The sequence below is a fragment of the Oncorhynchus mykiss genome, chromosome 16 (assembly GCF_013265735.2).
Source record: "Oncorhynchus mykiss isolate Arlee chromosome 16, USDA_OmykA_1.1, whole genome shotgun sequence".
NCBI classification, from domain to species: domain Eukaryota; kingdom Metazoa; phylum Chordata; class Actinopteri; order Salmoniformes; family Salmonidae; genus Oncorhynchus; species Oncorhynchus mykiss.
Window position 1 is genome coordinate 12,444,263 of NC_048580.1, and position 21,342 is coordinate 12,465,604.

A 21,342-nucleotide genomic window follows, 5' to 3' on the forward strand; every position below is an offset into this window, starting at 1 on the left:
CTGGAAGCCAGCCGCACCAATGTGTCGGAGGAAACACCATTCAACTGACGACCAAGGTCGACCTGCAGGCGCCCAGCCCACCACAAGGAGTCACTAGAGCACGATGAGCCAAGTAAAGCCCCCCCGGCCAAACCCTCCTCTAACCCAGACAATTGTGCGCCACCCAATGGGACTCCAGATCGTGGCCGGGTTGTGATACAGCTCAGGATCGAACCAGGGTCTGTAGTGATGCCTCTAGCACTGTAATGCAGTGCCTTAGACTACTGTACCACTCAGGAGGGCCCATCAGATGTAAAAGTTTAAACTCAACAGTGTACGTCTCTGTTTCTCTTCACGTCTCCAGCAGTGTCCAAAGTGTCCCTAAAAGTGCCCCACACCAGTAAATAAAACCAAAGTTCACACGATTGGCCCAAAACTTAACAAGACTTTCAATTGGCTAAACCAAATCAGGCCACTATTTCACATATCAACGCAATAGGTCAAACTAATTAAGTAGACTGTACAACAAAGAATTCAAACCAACAGTGCCTCTTAAATAATTGACAGGCTTCTTTCTTTGAAGTTTAAACATGAAAGCAAACATTTGTTTCATGCAATGCAAAACAACATAGTAGAAGGTAGTGTTTCTAATACATGGTTTTAACAGGGTTAAGCTGGTGATTTACCACCACATGCAGTCCTGGAGTGTTGAACCAAACCTTTTCTGTCATTCATTTATTGTGTTTAGTAGATGGTGGTGAAATTGTTTGAAGACATTCACAAACAAGCCAATTTGAAGAAGACAATGCTCTGATCATGGCTGATCTGCTACTGGATCCTGGACTTCCTGACGGGCCGCCCTCAGCTGGTGTGGATGGGCCCTCAACATGGGGGGCCCTCATGGGTGTGTGCTTAGTCCCCTTCTGTACTCCTTGTTCACCCACGATTGCATGGCCACACACGACTCCAACACCATCACATTTTCTGACGACACAGCGGTGGTAAGTCTGATCACAGACGGCAGTGACAGACTACAGGGAGGAGGTAGAGACCTGGCAGTGGGGTGCCCGGACAACAACTTCTCCCTCAACGTCAGTAAGACCAAGGAGCTGATCGTGGACTACAGGAAACAGGCGGGCAAGCAAGCCCCCATCCACATCGAGGGGGCTGTAGTGGAGCGGGTCGAGAGCTTCAAGTTCCTTTGTGTCCACATCACTAAGGACTTAACGTGGTCCACACACACCCACACAATTGTGAAGAGAGCGTGACAGTTTCAGGAGGCTGAACAGATTTGGCATGACTCAAAAAGTTCTACAGCTGCACCATTGAGAGCATCTTGACTGGCTGCATCACCGCTTGGTATGGCAACTGCACCTCCCTCAACCGCAAAGAGGTTTTGTTGAGAGAATGCCAAGAGTGTACAAATCTGTCAAAGTGTGGCTACTTAGATTCTTCAAACATATAAAATATATTTTGATTTGTTTAACACCTTTTTGGTTATTACATGATTCCATATGTGTTATTACATAGTTTTGATGTCTTCACTATTATTCTACAATGTAGAAAATAGTAAAAAATAAAGAAAACCCTTGAATGAGCAGGGGTGTCTAAACTTTTGACTGGTAATGTAAATATTTATATATATATATAGTGTTTATATTTATACATATATATATATATATAGTGTTTATATTTATACATATATATATATATATATATATATATATATAGTGTTTATATTTATACATATATATATATATATATATAGTGTTTATATTTATACATATATATGTATATAGTGTTTATATTTATACATATGTATATAGTGTTTATATTTATACATATATATATATATATATATATATATATATAGTGTTTATATTTATACATATATATATATATATATAGTGTTTATATTTATACATATATATATATATATATATATATATATATATATATATAGTTTATATTTATACATATATATGTATATAGTGTTTATATTTATACATATATATATATATATATAGTGTTTATATTTATACATATATATATATATATATAGTGTTTATATTTATACATATATATATATATATATATATATAGTGTTTATATTTATACATATATATATATATAGTGTTTATATTTATACATATATATATATATAGTGTTTATATTTATACATATATATGTATATAGTGTTTATATTTATACATATATATATATAGTGTTTATATTTATACATATATATATATATATATATAGTGTTTATATTTATACATATATATATATATATATAGTGTTTATATTTATACATATATATATATATATATATATATATATATATATATATATATATATATATATAGTGTTTATATTTATACATATATATATATATATATATATATATAGTGTTTATATTTATACATATATATATATATATATATATATAGTGTTTATATTTATACATATATATATATATATATATAGTGTTTATATTTATACATATATATATATATATATATATATATAGTGTTTATATTTATACATATATATATATATATATATATATATATATAGTGTTTATATTTATACATATATATATATATATATATATATATATATATATATATATATATATATATATATATATATATAGTGTTTATATATATATACATATATATATATATAATGTTTCATGTGCTGAAATAAAAGATCCCAGACATTTTCTATACACTATTTTGTGCACAAATTTGTTTATATCCCTTTTAGCGAGCATCTCTATTTTGCCAAGATAATCCATCCATCTGACAGGTGTGGCATTTCGAGAAGCTGATTAAACAGCATGATCCTTACACAGGTGCAGCTTGTGCTGGGGACAATACAAGGCCATTCTAAAATGTGCAGTTTTGTCACACAACACAATGCCACAGATCTCTCAAGTTTTGAGGGAGCGTGCAACTGCCATGCTGACTGCAGGAATGTCCACCAGAACTGTTGTCATAGAACTGAATGTTAATTTCTCTTCCATAAGCTGCCTCCAACATCATTTTAGAGAATCGAGAAATCGAACAGCTGATCAAGCTCTCATGTGACCGAATGCTGCAGACAACGCATTCACGGATCACTATGGAGGAGTTTTGGTTCCTGACTCAAAGGGAAAACTGTGCCGTCTCCCTCCGAGCATTAAAACACACGGTACGCTGATTCAGCTCTCTCGTCTGCATTAAAAACAAATATCGATCGAAGTTGGATGTGACAGGAGAGATGAGGTGCACACTGTCGATCACGACCCCTGACTTTGAGAAGCTCCGACGCGACATGCATCAAGCACACCCATCTCATTACTGGTGGTGAGATAAATAGATGAAGTCAGACTAATTTGCAATTGACTGTCATATAATTTTCAGATATCAAAATGGGGTCGCGGGCCAAAAAGGTTTGGGAACCAGTCCGCTAATCCCTACCCTCTGACCCCAAACCCTACCTTCTGACCCCTAAACCCTGCCCTCTGACCCCTAACACCTACCCTCTGCCCCCTAAACCCTACACTCTGCCCCATAAACTCTACCCTCTGCCCCATAAACCCTACACTCTGACCCCTTCCGCTACCCTCTGACCCCTTCCCCTACCCTCAGTCCCCTTCCCCTAAACCCTACCCTCTGCCCCCTCCCCTAACTCTGAGGATCTTGCAAAGCTCTACAAGTATTGAATAAATCTAAATCAATATGGATACACTATTACTGCAAAACAGTAACCTTGCTCTTTGATAGGCTGGGTGAAATCAAGGATACCGTTCCCATCACTCACTACATTGTATAAGCTGCTTATGGTGTATAAGGGCTTATGGTGTTGGAGATGGGGGGTAGGGTGTAAGGTGTTGAGGGTAGGAGGTAGGGGAACAGTGAGTGTGTTCAGTCTGTGTTTGCATGGGTGTGTTTAGTTTAGTCTGATGTGTCAAAACCATGGACCACGAGCCACATTAAAGCCGGCAAGAGGCCCTGAAGTCTGAATATACTGTACACTGCATTCCCCTGGACTTTTTCCACATTTTGTTACATTACAGCCTTATTCTAAGCGGTGTGGTCAGCATGTTATTCTAAAATAGATACATTTAAAAAAATACTAATCCTTCTACACACGATACTCCATAATGACAAAGCTAAAACAGCTTTTTAGATTTTTTTCCTCTCCAAATTTCTTATAAAGAAAAAAATAAAATATATTACATTTACATAAGTTTACTTTCCATAACACTCCTCTCCTACATGCATGCACACACTGTCTTCTGTCCTCCTCCTCCATTCTCTTCTCCCTACAGCCCTCTATATCATCCTACTCTCTTCCCCACTCTCCATGCACCCGTATTGTTCCGGGGCTGGAGGGCTGTGTGTGTATGTTGTGGTCAAGGACGCCAGATCATTTGGTCCTTATATAATAACACATTTACAAACCTTTCATAAGGTAATGGATGAGGGAGAGAAAGAGAGTGTGCGAGAGAATTAGAGGTAGATAGAGAGGGAGTGAGAGAAAGAGGTAGAGAGAGAGAAAGAGAGGTAGATAAAGAACGATAAAGAGGTAGAGAGAGAGAAAGAGAGGTACATAGAGAAGGAGAGGTAGATAGAGAGAGAGAGGTTGATAGAGAGAGAAAGAAAGGGAGTGAAAGAAAGAGAAGATAAAGAGAAAGAGGGAACTAAGAAAGAGGTAGAGAGAGAGGTACATAGAGAAAGAAAGAGAGGTAGATAGAGAGAGGGGGAGGGGAGGGAGCAAGAGGTAGAGAGAGAGAAAGTGGGGGAGGGAGCGAGAGAAAGACGTAGAGAGAGAGAAAGAGAGGTAGATAGAGAGAGAGAGGTAGATAGAGATATGGAGAGAGAGAAATTAAAGGGTCCACAGTGATGAAAGCAAAACTGCACTGTCAACCTTCACCATAAGGGGGAGAAAAAGAGGGAGAGAAGAAACGAGAGATGGAGATGGGAGAGAGAGAGGCAGGTATAAGGTAGTGATTGAGTGAGAACGGGGAGGAGAGAAAGAGAGAGAATGGGTTAGAGGGAGAGTTAAAGAAATGGAGTGTTTTGCAGGAAATGTATAAAAATAACTGCACTTATTTTAATATTTTAGAATAGAAATCATGGTAACTTCACTTGGGTAATATTTTATTGACTCGTTAGATCTTCAAAACTATTTTTCATAATAAATGTCCGCTTTATGTTCTTCAAAGAACTGCAACAATAAAAATAAAAGTAAAATACGGTAGAAAATGTATAAAATTAAAAGGCTAAACAAACACTTTTATGAACAATACCACAGCTCAATGCTTCTTCTTTACTTCAGATATAGAGCATAGAGGAGACGGAAGAGAGGAAGAGAGGGGTAGACTAGAGGAAGAGAGGAAAAGAGGGGTAGACTAGAGGAAGAGAATAAGAGAGGGGTAGACTAGAGGGAGAGAAGAGAAGGGGTAGACTAGAGGAAGAGAGGAAGAGGGGTAGACTAGAGGGAGAGAAGAGAGGGGGTAGACTAGAGGGAGAGAGGGGGTAGACTAGAGGGAGAGAAGAGAAGGGGTAGACTAGAGGAAGAGAGTAAGAGAGGGGTAGACTAGAGGGAGAGAAGAGAAGGGGTAGACTAGAGGGAGAGAGGGGATAGACTAGAGGGAGAGAAGGAGTTGACTACAGGGAGAGAAGAGAAGGGGTAGACTAGAGGGAGAGAAGGGGTTGACTACAGGGAGAGAGGAACAGAGAGAAATAGAGATATATGGAAAGATAAAGAGTTGGAGAGAGGGGGTAGACTAGAGGGAGAGAGGGGATAGACTAGAGGGAGAGAAGGGGTTGACTACAGGGAGAGAAGGGGTTGACTACAGGGAGAGAGGGGATAGACTATAGGGAGAGAGGGGATAGACTACAGGGAGAGAGGGGAAATAATTAGTTACATTTTCCAGTTTATTTACTACTTTTTCTTTAATGATTTATGTCCCGCTCACAGTCTGATTCCCATGCAACCATGTGATTGGCTGGCAATATTGCTTGGATGACCTGGGGGAGTTCACTGACAGCAGATACAAATACAATGAGCAGATCAGAAACAATGGAGAGTTCTGCCCGTTCTGGACAGTGAATTTCTATCTGCTTTGTTCCTACAGTTAGCCCGTGTCTCAAATGGCAGCCTGTGCACTACTTTAGACCAGAGCCACGTAGATCATAGGCCTCTGGTCTAAAGTCATGCACTTTTAGAGGAAAAGGGTGCCATTTTAAGACACAAACAGTCTTACACACTCTGAATGACATCATACTCACCCCCTCAACCTTCTCCACATCGCCCGCCCTCACACACACACGCACGCACGCACGCACGCACGCACGCACGCACGCACACACACACACACACACACACACACACACACACACACACACACACACACACACACACACACACACACACACACACACACACACACACACACACACACACACACACACACACACACACCTGCCTGGCTGGGATTGATCACCTGGACAACGGGCGGGACAATCAACCAATGAGGTGAAGCAACAGGATGCACAGAGAAGGAGGGCCAATGACAGTAAATCAACTCAAATTCTCTTAGCCAATGGCATCATGAACAGCTCTATCGCTATAGAAACACATGATAACACGTAATATTCAGTTTTGGATTATTGTACAGACATTGTTGATATAAAACACTCATCAGAGCAGGTACAGTCAGTTGTACATGTAATGTCTATAGCACAGGCTGGTAAACAGGGCTGGGCCTGTGGCAGGGGAACATATCCTGCCTTTACACCAGGGTCACTCACTAAACCGCACCCCGACACAAACACACCACCCGGCCTCTCAGCGACACTGTAGCCCAGTCACACCTCGGTTGGTCAGTATCTGCTGTGTGTTGGGAGGCGAGGGAAGGTTGATTGGGTACAAATTAAGTTGTTGCGTGTCCTGTATCTGTCCCATCTTCTTATTGATGATTGATATATGATCTTGCAATAATAATATATGCCATTTCTCAGATGCTTCTACCCAAAGCAATGTACTTTTTAACTTATGGGTGACCCCAGCGGGAATTGAACCCACAATCCTGATGTTGCAAGCGCCATGCTCTACCAATGGGGCTACAGAGGACCACCATGTATTGATCCAGTTGTTATGTGTTGTCTGTCTGTCATTATTAAGCCCAGTAATAATGGCCTGTTGGGCGTAAATGAAGTATATTATGTTGAAGTGAATAAACCAGGTGGTAGTTTATTATAAACCCAGTTGGTAGGTCAGGTGGTAGTTTATTATAAACCCAGTTGGTAGGTCAGGTGGTAGTTTATTATAAACCCAGTTGGTAGGTCAGGTGGTAGTTTATTATAAACCCAGTTGGTAGGTCAGGTGTAGTTTATTATAAACCCAGTTGGTAGGTCAGGTAGTAGGTCAGGTGGTAGTTTATTAGAAACCCAGTTGGTAGGTCAGGTGGTAGGTCAGGTGGTAGTTTATTATAAACCCAGTTGGTAGGTCAGGTGGTAGGTCAGGTGGTAGTTTATTATAAACCCAGTTGGTAGGTCAGGTGGTAGTTTATTATAAACCCAGTTGGTAGGTCAGGTGTAGTTTATTATAAACCCAGTTGGTAGGTCAGGTGGTAGGTCAGGTGGTAGTTTATTAGAAACCCAGTTGGTAGGTCAGGTGGTAGTTTATTATAAACCCAGTTGGTAGGTCAGGTGGTAGGTCAGGTGGTAGTTATTATAAACCCAGTTGGTAGGTCAGGTGTAGTTTATTATAAACCCAGTTGGTAGGTCAGGTAGTAGGTCAGGTGGTAGTTTATTAGAAACCCAGTTGGTAGGTCAGGTGGTAGGTCAGGTGGTAGTTTATTATAAACCCAGTTGGTAGGTCAGGTGGTAGGTCAGGTGGTAGTTTATTATAAACCCAGTTGGTAGGTCAGGTGGTAGTTTATTATAAACCCAGTTGGTAGGTCAGGTGTAGTTTATTATAAACCCAGTTGGTAGGTCAGGTTGTAGGTCAGGTGGTAGTTTATTAGAAACCCAGTTGGTAGGTCAGGTGGTAGTTTATTATAAACCCAGTTGGTAGGTCAGGTGGTAGGTCAGGTGGTAGTTATTATAAACCCAGTTGGTAGGTCAGGTGGTAGGTCAGGTGGTAGTTATTATAAACCCAGTTGGTAGTTTATTATAAACCCAGTTGGTAGGTCAGGTGGTAGGTCAGGTGGTAGTTATTATAAACCCAGTTGGTAGGTCAGGTGGTAGTTTATTATAAACCCAGTTGGTAGGTCAGGTGGTAGTTTATTATAAACCCAGTTGGTAGGTCAGTTGGTAGATTATTATAAACCCAGTTGGTAGGTCAGGTGGTAGATTATTATAAACCCAGTTGGTAGGTCAGGTGGTAGTTTATTATAAACCCAGTCGGTAGGTCAGGTGGTAGATTATTATAAACCCAGTTGGTAGATTATTATAAACCCAGTCGGTAGGTCAGGTGGTAGGTCAGGTGGTAGTTTATTATAAACCCAGTCGGTAGGTCAGGTGGTAGATTATTATAAACCCAGTCGGTAGGTCAGGTGGTAGGTCAGGTGGTAGTTTATTATAAACCCAGTCGGTAGGTCAGGTGGTAGTTTATTATAAACCCAGTCGGTAGGTCAGGTGGTAGTTTATTATAAACCCAGTTGGTAGGTCAGGTTGTAGGTCAGGTGGTAGTTTATTATAAACCCAGTCGGTAGGTCAGGTGGTAGGTCAGGTGGTAGTTTATTATAAACCCAGTCGGTAGGTCAGGTGGTAGGTCATAGCTGTGCTGGGTTTAGGAGTAACCCCTGTAGTCTCTGCTCTGTTAGCAACACATGGAGTAAGATAATTCAACGTGCAACAATTTCCCCAAAGAGTTTAAACTGCAAACATTTTCATTCTTCCTCTTTTCTTCATCAGCGTCTTCGTCATCATCATCTCACATTTCATTGCCATCATAGAGTCAGTGATGACATTTTGGTGTATATATATATATATATATATATATATATATATATATATATATATATATATATATATATATATATATGTGGTATGTGTAGATAGGTAGGTAGGTAGTTAGTTCTGGTGTCTGGTCTCCTCTCCAGAGTCAAAGTCTTTTGTTTACATAGTGTTGATAGGTTGATATCACGTTGTGACGTTGTATTGTTTTGTACAATAAATGTCCCAGCAACACTTGAAACACACAAAGCTCCTTCTCCCACCTACCTATAGCGAGTCGGCATATCAAGCCACCATGGCAACCCTGGTGGGTGTGGCTCTTCCTGTCTTGTTGCCGGGGTAACGTCCATCCTGCTGACTTGTGGGTTAGGGCTAGGTTCAGGTAATCTGGTGTTATACCATTGGACAAAACACCAGTCTTACACTCAACTATAACTGAGTTTATCAGGGTGTTAATCTGGTTATTATGATTTTGTCTCTGTATGACAGAAGACAAGCATTCTCTCGGTTCTTTCCTATTCTGACCAGCCCCCCTCACCTCTCTGACCCTGCTCCCCACTCCTCTCTCTGACCCTGCTCCCCCCTCCTCTGCTCCCCCCTCCTCTCTCTGACCCTGGTCCCCTCTCCTCTCTCTGACCCTGCTCCCACCTCCTCTCTCTGACTCTGCTCTCCTCTCCTCTCTCTGACCCTGCTCCCCCCTCCTCTCGCTGACCCTGCTCCCCCCTCCTCTCTCTGACCCTGCTCCCCCTCCTCTCTCTGACTCTGCACCCCTCTCCTCTCTCTGACCCTGCTCCCCCCTCCTCTCTCTGACTCTGCTCCCACCTCCTCTCTCTGACACTGCTCCCCCCTCCTCTCTCTGACCCTGCTCCCCCCTCCTCTCTCTGACCCTGCTCCCCTCTCCTCTCTCTGACCCTGCTCTCCCCTCCTCTCTCTGACCCTGCTCCCCCCTCCTCTCTCTGACCCTGCTCCCCCCTCCTCTCTCTGACCCTGCTCCCCCTCCTCTCTCTGACCCTGCTCTCCCCTCCTCTCTCTGACTCTGCTCCCCCCTCCTCTCTCTGACCCTGCTCCCACCTCCTCTCTCTGACTCTGCTCCCCTCTCTCTGACCCTGCTCCCCCCTCCTCTCTCCTCTCTCTGACCCTGCTCCCCCCTCCTCTCTCTGACTCTGCTCCCCTCTCTCTGACCCTGCTCCCCCCTCCTCTCTCTGACCCTGCTCCCCCCTCCTCTCTCTGACTCTGCTCCCCTCTCCTCTCTCTGAGTCCACAGGACAGTTTATACCAGAGAGAGACGGGAGACTGGTCCTTTAAAATAATTGCCCCTTTCTGGTCCTTTACTATCTGCTTGCTATATTCTGGTTGAACACAGAGAGGCTGTGGTGAGTGGCTATTACTGTACAGCATGGGCCTCTGCCCTCATGACAGTCTCTTCGTCTCACTCTCTCTGTGTGTGTGTGTGTAATTTTCTGTGTGTGTGTGTTTGTGTAGTGTGTGTATCAGAGCATGTCCTCCTGTATGTGTGTATACGTGTATATGTATATATGTCAGTGGAGGCTGCTGAGGGGAGGACGGCTCATAAATGTGTCTGGAATGGAGTCAATGGAATGGTATCAACCACATGGTTGCTCCGTTCCAGACATTATTATGAGCCGTCCTCCCCTCAGCAGCCTCCACGGGTGTATATAAATGTCATTAGTTAGTTCCTCCTCTCCTCACACGTAGTACTCCTTGTCTTTGTTGTTCTTGTTCTTGGAGATCTTGGCGATGCCCAGCGGCTTGTCCTTGGTGCTGCCGTTAGGCTGGGTGGCAGAGTTACTGATGTAGTTGCGGCTCTCGTCCACGTGGTACGAGCCCTCGTCCCGGTTGCGGTACTTGTACATGGCGTAGAGCAGGATGAGGATGCAGAGGGCGGCGGCTGCCACGATGCCCACCACCATGCCTGTGGTGCTACTGGACTCCCTTACCACCTCCGACGTCCCCGGGAACGGCTTGACCTCCGGGAGAGGGGGGTGGGCTGCTGGAGGGAGGAGGAGGGAAGGGAGAGGGTGAGATAGAGAGAGTATTTTATTCCATGCTGGCTGCCAGCATCTTTCTGTTTAATCTGGCCTCCAGCATCTTTCTGTTTAATCTGGCTACCAGCATCTTTCTGTTTAATCCGGCTGCCAGCATCTTTTTGTTTAATCTGGCTGCCAGCATCTTTTTGTTTAATCCGGGTGCCAGCATCTTTCTTTTTAATCTGGCTGCCAGCATCTTTCTGTTTAATCTGGCTGCCAGCATCTTTCTGTTTAATCTGGCTACCAGCATCTTTCTGTTTAATACGGCTGCCAGCATCTTTTTGTTTAATCCGGCTGCCAGCATCTTTCTTTTTATTCTGGCTGCCAGCATCTTTCTGTTTAATCTGTCTGCTAGCATCTTTCTGTTTAATCTGGCTGCCAGCATCTTTCTGTTTAATCTGGCTGCCAGCATCCTTCTGTTTAATCTGGCTACCAACATCTTTCTGTTTAATCTGGCTGCCAGCATCCTTCTGTTTAATCTGGCTGCCAGCATCTTTCTGTTTAATCCGGCTGCCAGCATCTTTCTGTTTAAGCCGGCTACCAGCATCTTTCTGTTTAATCCGGCTGCCAGCATCTTTCTGTTTAATCTGGCTGCCAGCATCTTTCTGTTTAATCTGGCTGCCAGCATCTTTCTGCTTAATCTGGCTGCCAGCATCCTTCTGTTTAATCTGGCTACCAGCATCTTTCTGTTTAATCCGGCTGCCAGCATCTTTTTGTTTAATCCGGCTGCCAGCATCTTTCTTTTTAATCTGGATGCCAGCATCTTTCTGTTTAATCTGGCTGCCAGCATCTTTCTGTTTAATCTGGCATTGTTTTTGTTTAGATTTTGGCTTCCTTGATACTGTAAAGCGTCTTTCAGTTCATGAAAAGCGATATAAAAATGATATGTATGCGGCAGGTAGCCTAGTGGTTAGAGCGTTGGACTAGAAACCGAAAGGTTGCCAGATCAAATCCCCGAGCTGACAAGGTACAAATCTGTCAGTCTGCCCCTGAACAAGGCAGTTAACCCACCGTTCCTAGGCTGTCATTGTAAAGAAGAATTTGTTTTTAACTGACTTGCCTAGTTAAATAAAAGGTAAAATAAAAAAGTATTATTATTATTGGAAAAATAATATAGGACAGTGCTCTATTTTCACTTGCACTGCAGAATTTAATGCAGTAATCGCAGGGTGATCGCAGGGTAAACTTTCTGCTTCACATTAAACCTTCTAAAATAGTTTTTCAATCTAGTCTAGCCAGACTGTTAGTGTGTGAGGTTAGTAGTATAGAAGTAGTACTATAGCAGTAGTAGTATAGCAGTAGTACTATAGCAGTAGTAGTATAGCAGTAGTAGTATAGTAGTACTATAGCAGTAGTAGTATAATGTACTCTATATGGTATGTATTACCAGAGCTGGGGTCACATGGGTCAATGTCCTCGTCATCACTGGGACACTCAGCTGATGCCACCAGCAGGTCGTCTGTTGACTGGAGAGAGACGTTAGATCATAAAACACACACTATTGTTTTTTAGTCATTTATTCATCCCTGGAGCCTTTCACGTTAATGATATCTACATGTCTACATGTAATCTATTTTCAGAGAGCTCCTCTCATTCTACAAACAGAACACAATACAACGCTCAATGTGAAGTCAAACACATTTAGATTTTCTGGATGCATGAACATGACATCCTCGCGCACACACACACACGCACACAGCACGCACGCACGCACGCACGCACGCACACACACACGTCCTGGCAAACTGCCAAATTGTGAAAAGAGAGGCGGAGAGAGCGAGTGAGAAGACAGAGTTGTTAGTTACCAGCTGTGATCTAATCACAAGGGAGGAATATACTCATCCTTCTCTCCTCCCCTTCCTTCTCTTCCCTTTCTTCTCCCTCATTCCCTCTCTCCTTTCTCCTCCCCTCTCTCCTTTCTTCTCCGACCTCTCTCCTTTCTCCTACCCTCTTTCCTTTCCTTTCTCCTTCCCTATATTTTTTCTCCCTCTCTCTCCTTTCTTCCTCCTCTCTCTTTCCTTTCTTCCTCCCCTCTCGGGCCTGCTCCGACCCGAGCTTCATGAATTTGCGCCAGTGCTGGGCAATCGGAGAGTGCAGAGGAAGGCAAATATCGATGTTATCAGGACCTTTTCAAACGTCTGAATTCCTAGTCTATTTCCAGTGATCAGGCTGGTACATATATAATATCAAATTTAATACAGTAACTAACCAACAGTATACAGTACAGTGTAGTAACTATGAATCCTTCATGTCTCTGCCCATATCTCCATGTCCTATCAGCAACACAAGGGAAGAAGATGCTCCTTTGACCAACCCCCCCCCCCCCCCCCCCCCACACCTTCTCCTCACCCTCCTGTTGCCATGGCAACTCCAAGTTCAAGCCATTAAAACGAAGGGAAATAAAAAGGGAGTGTTTCACTGAGAGACACAAAACACTGACACTCACCACTAGACAGAGAGAGAGAGAGAGAGAGAGAGAGAGAGAGACAGAGAGAGAGAGAGAGAGAGAGAGGAGAGAGAGAGAGAGAGAGAGAGAGAGGAGAGAGAGGAGAGGGAGAGAGAGAGAGAGAGAGAGAGAGAGAGAGGAGAGAGAGAGAGAGAGAGAGAGAGAGAGAGAGGAGAGAGAGAGAGAGAGAGAGAGAGAGAGAGAGAGGGGAGAGAGAGAGAGAGAGAGAGAGAGAGAGAGAGAGAGAGAGAGAGAGAGAGAGAGAGAGGAGAGAGAAGAGGGATAGAAATGGAGGAATGGAGTGTTGGAGGAAGGGAGAGAAAAAGAAAGTGTGTGTGTGTGTGTGTGTGCATAAACGTGTGTGTGTGTGTGTGTGTGTGTGTGTGTGTGTGTGTGTGTGCATGTGTTAAAGCCACACAGAGTCAGTGATGAATTAAAATGGAAGTGTGATGCATTGCAGTAGTCATAACTAACCTCTGTACTGAGACAGGAGAGAACAGCAGAACCAGATATATAGAACAGGTCTAGAACCCAACATAGAAGAGGACTAGAATCCATAAAAACCTCACAAAAGAAATGGGCGAAAAATATTTTGACGAATACGCGTCCCAAGATAACCGAAATGCAGCACGACACAAGTCTAGCACAAAAGCACTATACAAGCTAACATCAAATGAATCACTACATCAGCCAGCTACTTCTTGCAACCATGTGATAGATTTCACTTTTGCTAATTAGCAAATCAAAAATCACATCTGTAAGCAGATCTTTAGATCAATGTGATACCTGTTACTGTAATCTTCCATCTCTCTGCACCTTACATGCTTGCTGCCCTATGCACATAGACATGGAACACTGGTCACTTTAATAATGGAACACTGGTCACTTTAATAATGGAACACTGGTCACTTTAATAATGGAACACTGGTCACTTTAATAATGGAACACTGGTCACTTTAATAATGGAACACTGGTCACTTTAATAATGTTTACATACTGTTTTACTCATTTCATATGTATATACTGTATTCTAGTCAAGGCCACCCTATTTAACTATTGTTGTACAGATAATATTCTTCAGATATATTTAATATTCTATCCATATTCTGTCTGTAATGTATATTCATCCAATCACACAGTTTGAACACATCTACTCATTCAAGGGTTTTTCTTATTTCTTATTATTTTTTTTTTTACTATTTTCGACATTGTAGAATAACAGTGAACATATCAAAACTATGAAATAACACATATGGAATCATGTAGTAACCAAAAAAGTGTTTAACAAATAAAAATAAATGTTATATTTGAGATTCTTCAAAGTAGCCACCCTTTGCCTTGATGACAGCTTTGCACACTCTTGGCATTCTCTCAAACAGCTTCAAGAGGAATGCTTTTCCAACAGTCTTGAAGGAGTTCCCACATATGCTGAGCACTTGCTGGCTGCTTTTACTTCACTCTGCGGTCCAACTCATCCCAAACCATCTCAATTGGGTTGAGGTCGGGTGATTGTGGAGGCCAGGTCATCTGACGCAGCCCTCCATCACTCTCCTTCTTGGTCAAATAGCCCTTACACAGCCTGGAGGTGTGTTTTGGGTTATTGTCCTGTTGAAAAACAAATTATAGTCCCACTAAGCGCAAACCAGATGGGATGATGTATTGCTGCAGAATGCTGTGATAGCCATGCTGGTTAAGTGTGCCTTGAATTTTAAATAAATCACTGACAGTGTCACCAGCAAAGCACCCACACACCATCACACCTCCTCCTCCATGCTTCACGGTGGGAACCACACATGGGGACATCATCTGTTCACCTACTCTGCGTCTCACAAAGACACAGCGGTTGGAACCAAAAATCGCAAATTTGGACTCAGATCAAAGGACAGATTTCCACCGGTCTAACGTCCATTGCTCGTGATTCGTGGCCCAAGCAAGTCTTGTCTTCATATTGGTGTCCTTTAGTAGTGTTTCTTTTGCAGCAAGGCCTGATTCACACAGTCTCCTCTGAACAGTTGATGTTGAGATGTGTCTGTTACTTGAACTCCGTGAAGCATTTATTTGTGCTGCAATCTGAGGCTGGTAACTCTAATGAACATATCCTCTTCAGCAGAGGTAACTCTGGGTCTTCCTTTCCTGTGGCGATCCTCATGAGAGCCAGTTTCATCCTAGCACTTGATGGTTTTTGCGACTGCACTGAAATTTCCAGGATTGACTGACCTTCATGTCTTAAAGTAATGATGGACTGTCATTTCTCTTTGCTTATTTGAGCTGTTCTTTCTATAATATGGACTTGGTATTTTACCAAATAGTATACCACCACTACCTTGTCACAACACAACTGATTGGCTCAAACGCATTAAGAAGGAAAAATATTCCACAAATGAACTTTTAACAAGACACACCTGTTAATTGAAATGCATTCCAGGTGACTACCTCATGAAGCTGGTTGACAGAATGCCAAGAGTGTGCAAAGCTGTCATGGCTACTTTGAAGAATCTCAAAAATAAAATATATTTTAATTTGTTTAACACTATTTTGGTTACTACATGATCCCATGTGTTATTTTATAGTTTTTATTCTGCAATGTAGAAAATATAACATATAGAAAACCCTTGAATGAGTAGGTGTGTCCAAACTTTTGACTGGTACTATATATATATATACTCCGGATTCCGACATTGCTCGTCCTAAATATTTCTATATTTCCTAATTACATTCTTTTACTTTTTAAATGTGCATTGTTGTGTATTGTTAGATATTACTGCACTATTGGAGCTAGGAACAAAGCATTTCGCAACACTCGCAATAACATCTGCTAAATATGTGTATGTGACGAATAAAATGGGATTTGATTTGATCAAACTGGTATAACTAAAGACAGCCTTTCAATACCATTAGAATCCAAGTTGATTCAACATTTTCCATCTAATCAAAAGGGAACTGTTTCCTCAGCTGACCTCTACTCACATGCCAATCAAACTACAGACCTGTCAATCAAACTTCAGCCACCCTTTTAAGTTGTCAATTAAAAGTGAGCCAATTAAAAGTCTGTTCCACACTTGCACTCCTGAACAATGCCAACCTCTTCCTATAGCCTCATCTCCTCTTTATCGCTCTGTCTCTCCGCCTCTCCGTCTCTCCGCCTCTCCGTCTCTCCTCTACAGCCTTATCTCTCCCTCTCTTTGTCTGGCAGTGATGCATGCTCCCTTCCAGCACAGATGGATAATGAAAGGGAGAGCGAGTGAGAGACAGATAAAGAAAGGGAGAGAGAGAAAAGAAAAGGAAATGATAGAGAGATGAACTGAAGGAGGAAGATGTGATCATGCTGAAGGAGTAAAATCAGTACCTGATCAGCTGAACAATGCCAACGAGCGTCCATGCCTGCCTGACTGCCTAGCTCACACATCACATCACACACACACACACACACGGTTTACACACACTGCTCTGCCACTGTCTTCAGAAACACACACACATCTGTTAGCAGCAGCTCTGTCAGCGTGGAGAAACGAGGAGAGAATAGGAGATGTACTGATACACTAACTACCTATCACTGCTGACAGAGAGAGAGAGAGAGAGAGAGAGAGAGAGAGAAAGAGAGAGAGAGAGAGCAAGAGGAGACAGAGCGAGAGAGGGGGGGGTCTGAGGTTGCTATAGTTGGTTCTACCCATAAAACACACGAATGCACGCACGCTCTCACACACGCACAAATGCTATACTTACACACACACACGCACACACGCGCACACACGCACACACACACACACACACACACACACAAGCATACACACACACACACACACACACACACACACACACACACACACACACACACACACACACACACACACACATCCAAACTAAATTGAGCAGAGTGAGACAGAGTTGACACTCTTCAACATTATTAATAATTCAGACTCATAGGAGGGAATCTCACTAAATTCAGGAAGAAACACACACACACACCCACTGCACCATATCAAGCATACATATGACCTAATTCCTATCTTGGTATACCATCGACTACACACACACACACACACACACACACACACACACACACACACACACACACACACACACACACACACACACACACACACACACACACACACACACACACACACACACACACACCTGAGGTGTAAAGAGCAACACTGTCGGTGAATCTCAAACCACCGCCTCGCCCCTACCAACTCGCTCTGAGGGCCCTCCGGTGTCACGTGTTGCTCAGAGTGACTTCCAGAGAGTGGAGAGGGGATCAGTAAACCCATCAACGTCGGGACACACTGGTGATTTGAATGATGCAATTCATGTTCCACTTTCAAATAATAAAATGAGCATGAAATTCTATTTCCCAAATCCCACCAGATGTAAAGATTAGTAACAGTTAAACATTTCATTTGGGAGGTATTTCATCTGTTACATGTGTCAAGTCTCCAAATCCGACATAAACAAATGCATGTGACATATAATTAGGAACACCTCTCCGTTGTTTTGTAGGTAAGGGGATAGCACTTAGCTTTGAAGCCTGCAGCCTTGCTGAGGGTCTAATTAGCCACTACACCCTGGATCATTTTCACTGCCTCAGCATTTGGACACTTGTGCATATGGCGGAGGTGCACGTGAAAGTGCCAATGGAGGGCCGAAGGGCGAGGGGAAGGGAGTGATTTGGGATTCAGCCTGTGTCTCACTCAGTCACTTAAACCCTCCATCCATCCATCCATCCATCCAGATCCATTATTGATGCCTGAGGCTCACAGCTCTGTATTCCATTATTTATGTCTGAGACAGCTGGCAGCCTATACCCAGAGGAGCTATGCACTATGGAGCACAACAGAAAGAGAGAGAGGTTTCACTATCTCCATGGCAACTCGCATCATTGGATAAAAAAAATTCTGAGCATGGCAGAACATTTCATGACCCAGAATCCCTCTCCACACAGAGAGCCTGTTCATCATCATAACCTCCTGACTAGTCATAGCAGACAAGCGGTGGTCATAGCAGGTCATAACTTTCATAGCAGCTCATAGCAGGTTAACACAGCTCATTGCAGCACACATTTGAGTCCAAATCCATTTCTGACTCATAGTTACCTCTGCTGCAGAGGATAAGTTCATTAGAGTTAGCCTCTCTCAGCCTCTCTCAAATAAATTCCTCACAGAGTTCAAGTAACAGAAACATCTCAACATCAACTGTTCAGAGGAGACTGCGTAAATCAGGCCTTGCTGCAAAGAAACCACTACTAAAGGACACCAATAAGAAGAAGGGTCTTGCTTGGGCCAAGAAACACGAGATATGGACATTAGACCGGTGGAAATCTGTCCTTTGGTCTGACGAGTCCACATTGGGTATTTTTGGTTCCAACCGACGTGTCTTTGTGAGATGCAGAGTAGGTGAACGGATGATCTCTGCATGTGTGGTTCCCACTGTGAACCATGGAGGAGGTGGTGTGATGGTGTGGGGGAGCTTTGCTGGCGACACCGTCTGTGATTTATTTAGAATTCAAGGCACACTTAACCAGCATGGCTACCACAGCATTCTGCAGCGATACGCCATCACATCTGGTTTGCGCTTAGTGGGACTATCATTTGTTTTTCCACAGGACAATGACCCAACACACCTCCAGGCTGTGTAAGGGCTATTTGACTAAGAAGGAGAGTGATGGAGTGCTGCTTCAGATGACCTGGCCTCCACAATCACCCAACCTCAACCCAATTGAGATGGTTTGGGATGAGTTGGACTGCAGATTGAAGTAAAAGCAGCCAACAAGTGCTCAGCAAATGTGGGAACTCCTTCAAGACTGTTGGAAAAGCATTCCAGGTGAAGCTAGTTGAGAGAATACCAAGAGTGTGCAAAGCTGTCATCAATGCAAAGAAGAATCTAAAATCTAAAATATATTTTGATTTCTTTAACACTTTTTTGGTTACTACATGATTCCATATGTGTTATTTCATAGTTTTGATGTCTTCACTATTATTCTACAATGTAGAAAATAGAAAAAATTACGCAACAAAATGTAACACAAAAATAAGTCAAGGGGTATGAATACTTTCTGAAGGCACTGTATCTATTTGGGTCTCCCGAGTGACGCAGCGGTCTTAGGCACTGTATATGGTATCTATTTGGGGCTCCCGAGTGACGCAGCGGTCTTAGGCACTGCTGCTCAGTGCTAGAGGCGTCACACTACAGACCCTGGTTCGATTCCAGGCTGTATCACAACCGGCCGTGATTGGGAGTCCCATAGAGCGGTGAACCATTGGCCCAGCGTTGTTAGGGTTTGACTAGGGTAGGCCACTGTAAATAAGAATTTATTCCGAACTGACTTGCCTTGTTAAATAAAGGTAAAATAATTGTTTTTTAAAATCTATATGTGTGAGTTTACGAATAGCTAAGTTATCCTGTTTATGCCTTAGATAGCGTCATTGTTCGTTTCCTACCTGCTGCGTAGTTCCTCCTCCTTGCTTCTTATTTGTGGCGGTTGTCGTGGTGATGTCGCCGGCATTGGGGGCGGGATCTAATCGGTTGCCCCCGGCGGCAGCGCTGGATTGGGGAGTGATGGAGGAGGAGGGCATGTCCCCAACCAATCGTGTGCTGCCCTCCAGGCGGATGTGGGCGTGTCCCTCGGCGGCCATGTTGAGTATCTTCAGTCCGTTGTAGTAGAGACCGGCCATCTGACCCTGGAACTGACCTGCTTCCTTTCCTCTTCCTACCGTCACCGTCGTCTGGCTGTTGAAGATGGTCAGCTGGCGGCCTGGACACACACACGCATACATAGGCATCGTCGTGTGATGATAATACACACATTAAGCATGATGTTAATGAGTTGTAAGCATGGTGTTAGGTTGTTGTAAGCATGGTGTTAGGGTGTTGTAAGCATGGTGTTAGGGTGTTGTAAGCATGGTGTTAGGGTGTTGTAAGCATGGTGTTAGGGTGTTGTAAGCATGGTGTTAGGGTGTTGTAAGCATGGTGTTAGGGTGTTGTAAGCATGGTGTTAGGGTGTTGTAAGCATGGTGTTAGGGTGTTGTAAGCATGGTGTTAGGTTGTTGTAAGCATGGTGTTAGGTTGTTGTAAGCATGGTGTGAGGGTGTTGTAAGCATGGTGTTAGGGTGTTGTAAGCATGGTGTTAGGTTGTTGTAAGCATGGTGTTAGGTTGTTGTAAGCATGGTGTTAGGTTGTTGTAAGCATGGTGTTAGGTTGTTGTAAGCATGGTGTTAGGGTGTTGTAAGCATAGTGTTAGGGTGTTGTAAGCATGGTGTTAGGGTGTTGTAAGCATGGTGTTAGGGTGTTGTAAGCATGGTGTTAGGGTGTTGTAAGCATGGTGTTAGGGTGTTGTAAGCATGGTGTTAGGTTGTTGTAAGCATGGTGTTAGGTTGTTGTAAGCATGGTGTTAGGGTGTTGTAATCATGGTGTTAGGTTGTTGTAAGCATGGTGTTAGGTTGTTGTAAGCATGGTGTTAGGGTGTTGTAAGGATGTTAGCATGTCATAAGCGTGTTGTTAGCAGGGTGTAAGCATGTTGTAAGCATGTTGTTAGCATGTTGTAAGTATGTTGTTAGCATGTTGTAAGCATGTTGTAAGTATGTTGTTAGCATGTTGTAAGCATGTTGTAAGCATGTTGTTAGCATGTTGTAAGTATATTGTTAGCATGATGTAAGCATGTTGTAAGCATGCTGTTAGCATGTTGTAAGTATGTTGTAAGTATGTTGTAAGCATGTTGTAAGCATGTTGTTAGCATGTTGTAAGTATGTTGTAAGCATGTTGTTAGCATGATGTAAGCATGGTGGTAGGGTGTTGTAAGGATGTTAGCATGTCATAAGCATGTTATTAGCATGGTGTACACATGTTGTAAGCATGTTGTTAGCATGTTGTACGTTGTTAGCATGTTGTTAGCATGTTTAAAGCATGATATGGG

General features: G+C 42.9%; 1 protein-coding gene and 2 long non-coding RNA genes across 25 annotated transcripts in view; 1 reads left to right on the forward strand and 2 right to left on the reverse strand.

Annotated features, from left to right (window-relative positions):
* Window positions 1–5,908: 5,908 nt before the first annotated feature.
* Window positions 5,909–6,371, reverse strand: LOC110511413. Its single transcript, XR_002471721.2, has 2 exons — window positions 6,195–6,371; window positions 5,909–6,143 (listed from the first exon to the last, which is right to left on the reverse strand). It is a non-coding gene; the product is annotated as an uncharacterized LOC110511413 (long non-coding RNA).
* A 795-nt stretch (window positions 6,372–7,166) lies between these two features.
* Window positions 7,167–8,980, forward strand: LOC118939507. Of its 3 annotated transcripts, none has more exons than XR_005036441.1 (5): window positions 7,167–7,219; window positions 7,255–7,692; window positions 7,738–7,970; window positions 8,018–8,110; window positions 8,145–8,980. It is a non-coding gene; the product is annotated as an uncharacterized LOC118939507 (long non-coding RNA). The 3 variants fall into 3 exon arrangements; XR_005036442.1 differs by lacking the exon at window positions 7,167–7,219 and having other exon boundaries at window positions 7,239–7,319; window positions 7,355–7,692; XR_005036443.1 differs by lacking the exon at window positions 7,167–7,219 and having other exon boundaries at window positions 7,282–7,388; window positions 7,448–7,692.
* A 1,127-nt stretch (window positions 8,981–10,107) lies between these two features.
* Window positions 10,108–21,342, reverse strand: part of LOC110492836 (neurexin-1a-like) — a 79,103-nt gene continuing 67,868 nt past the window's right edge. For 15 of the 21 annotated variants that reach the window (XM_036946193.1, XM_036946190.1, XM_036946185.1 and 12 more), the window contains 3 exons: window positions 19,871–20,184; window positions 12,372–12,450; window positions 10,108–10,947 (listed from right to left, as the gene is read on the reverse strand). In XM_036946193.1, coding sequence (XP_036802088.1) covers window positions 10,643–10,947; window positions 12,372–12,450; window positions 19,871–20,184 — 698 coding nt within the window. In that variant the 3' untranslated portion in view covers window positions 10,108–10,642. The remainder of the gene's footprint in view (window positions 10,948–12,371; window positions 12,451–19,870; window positions 20,185–21,342) is intronic. The other 6 variants (XM_036946198.1, XM_036946199.1, XM_036946183.1 and 3 more) reach the window with 2 other exon arrangements.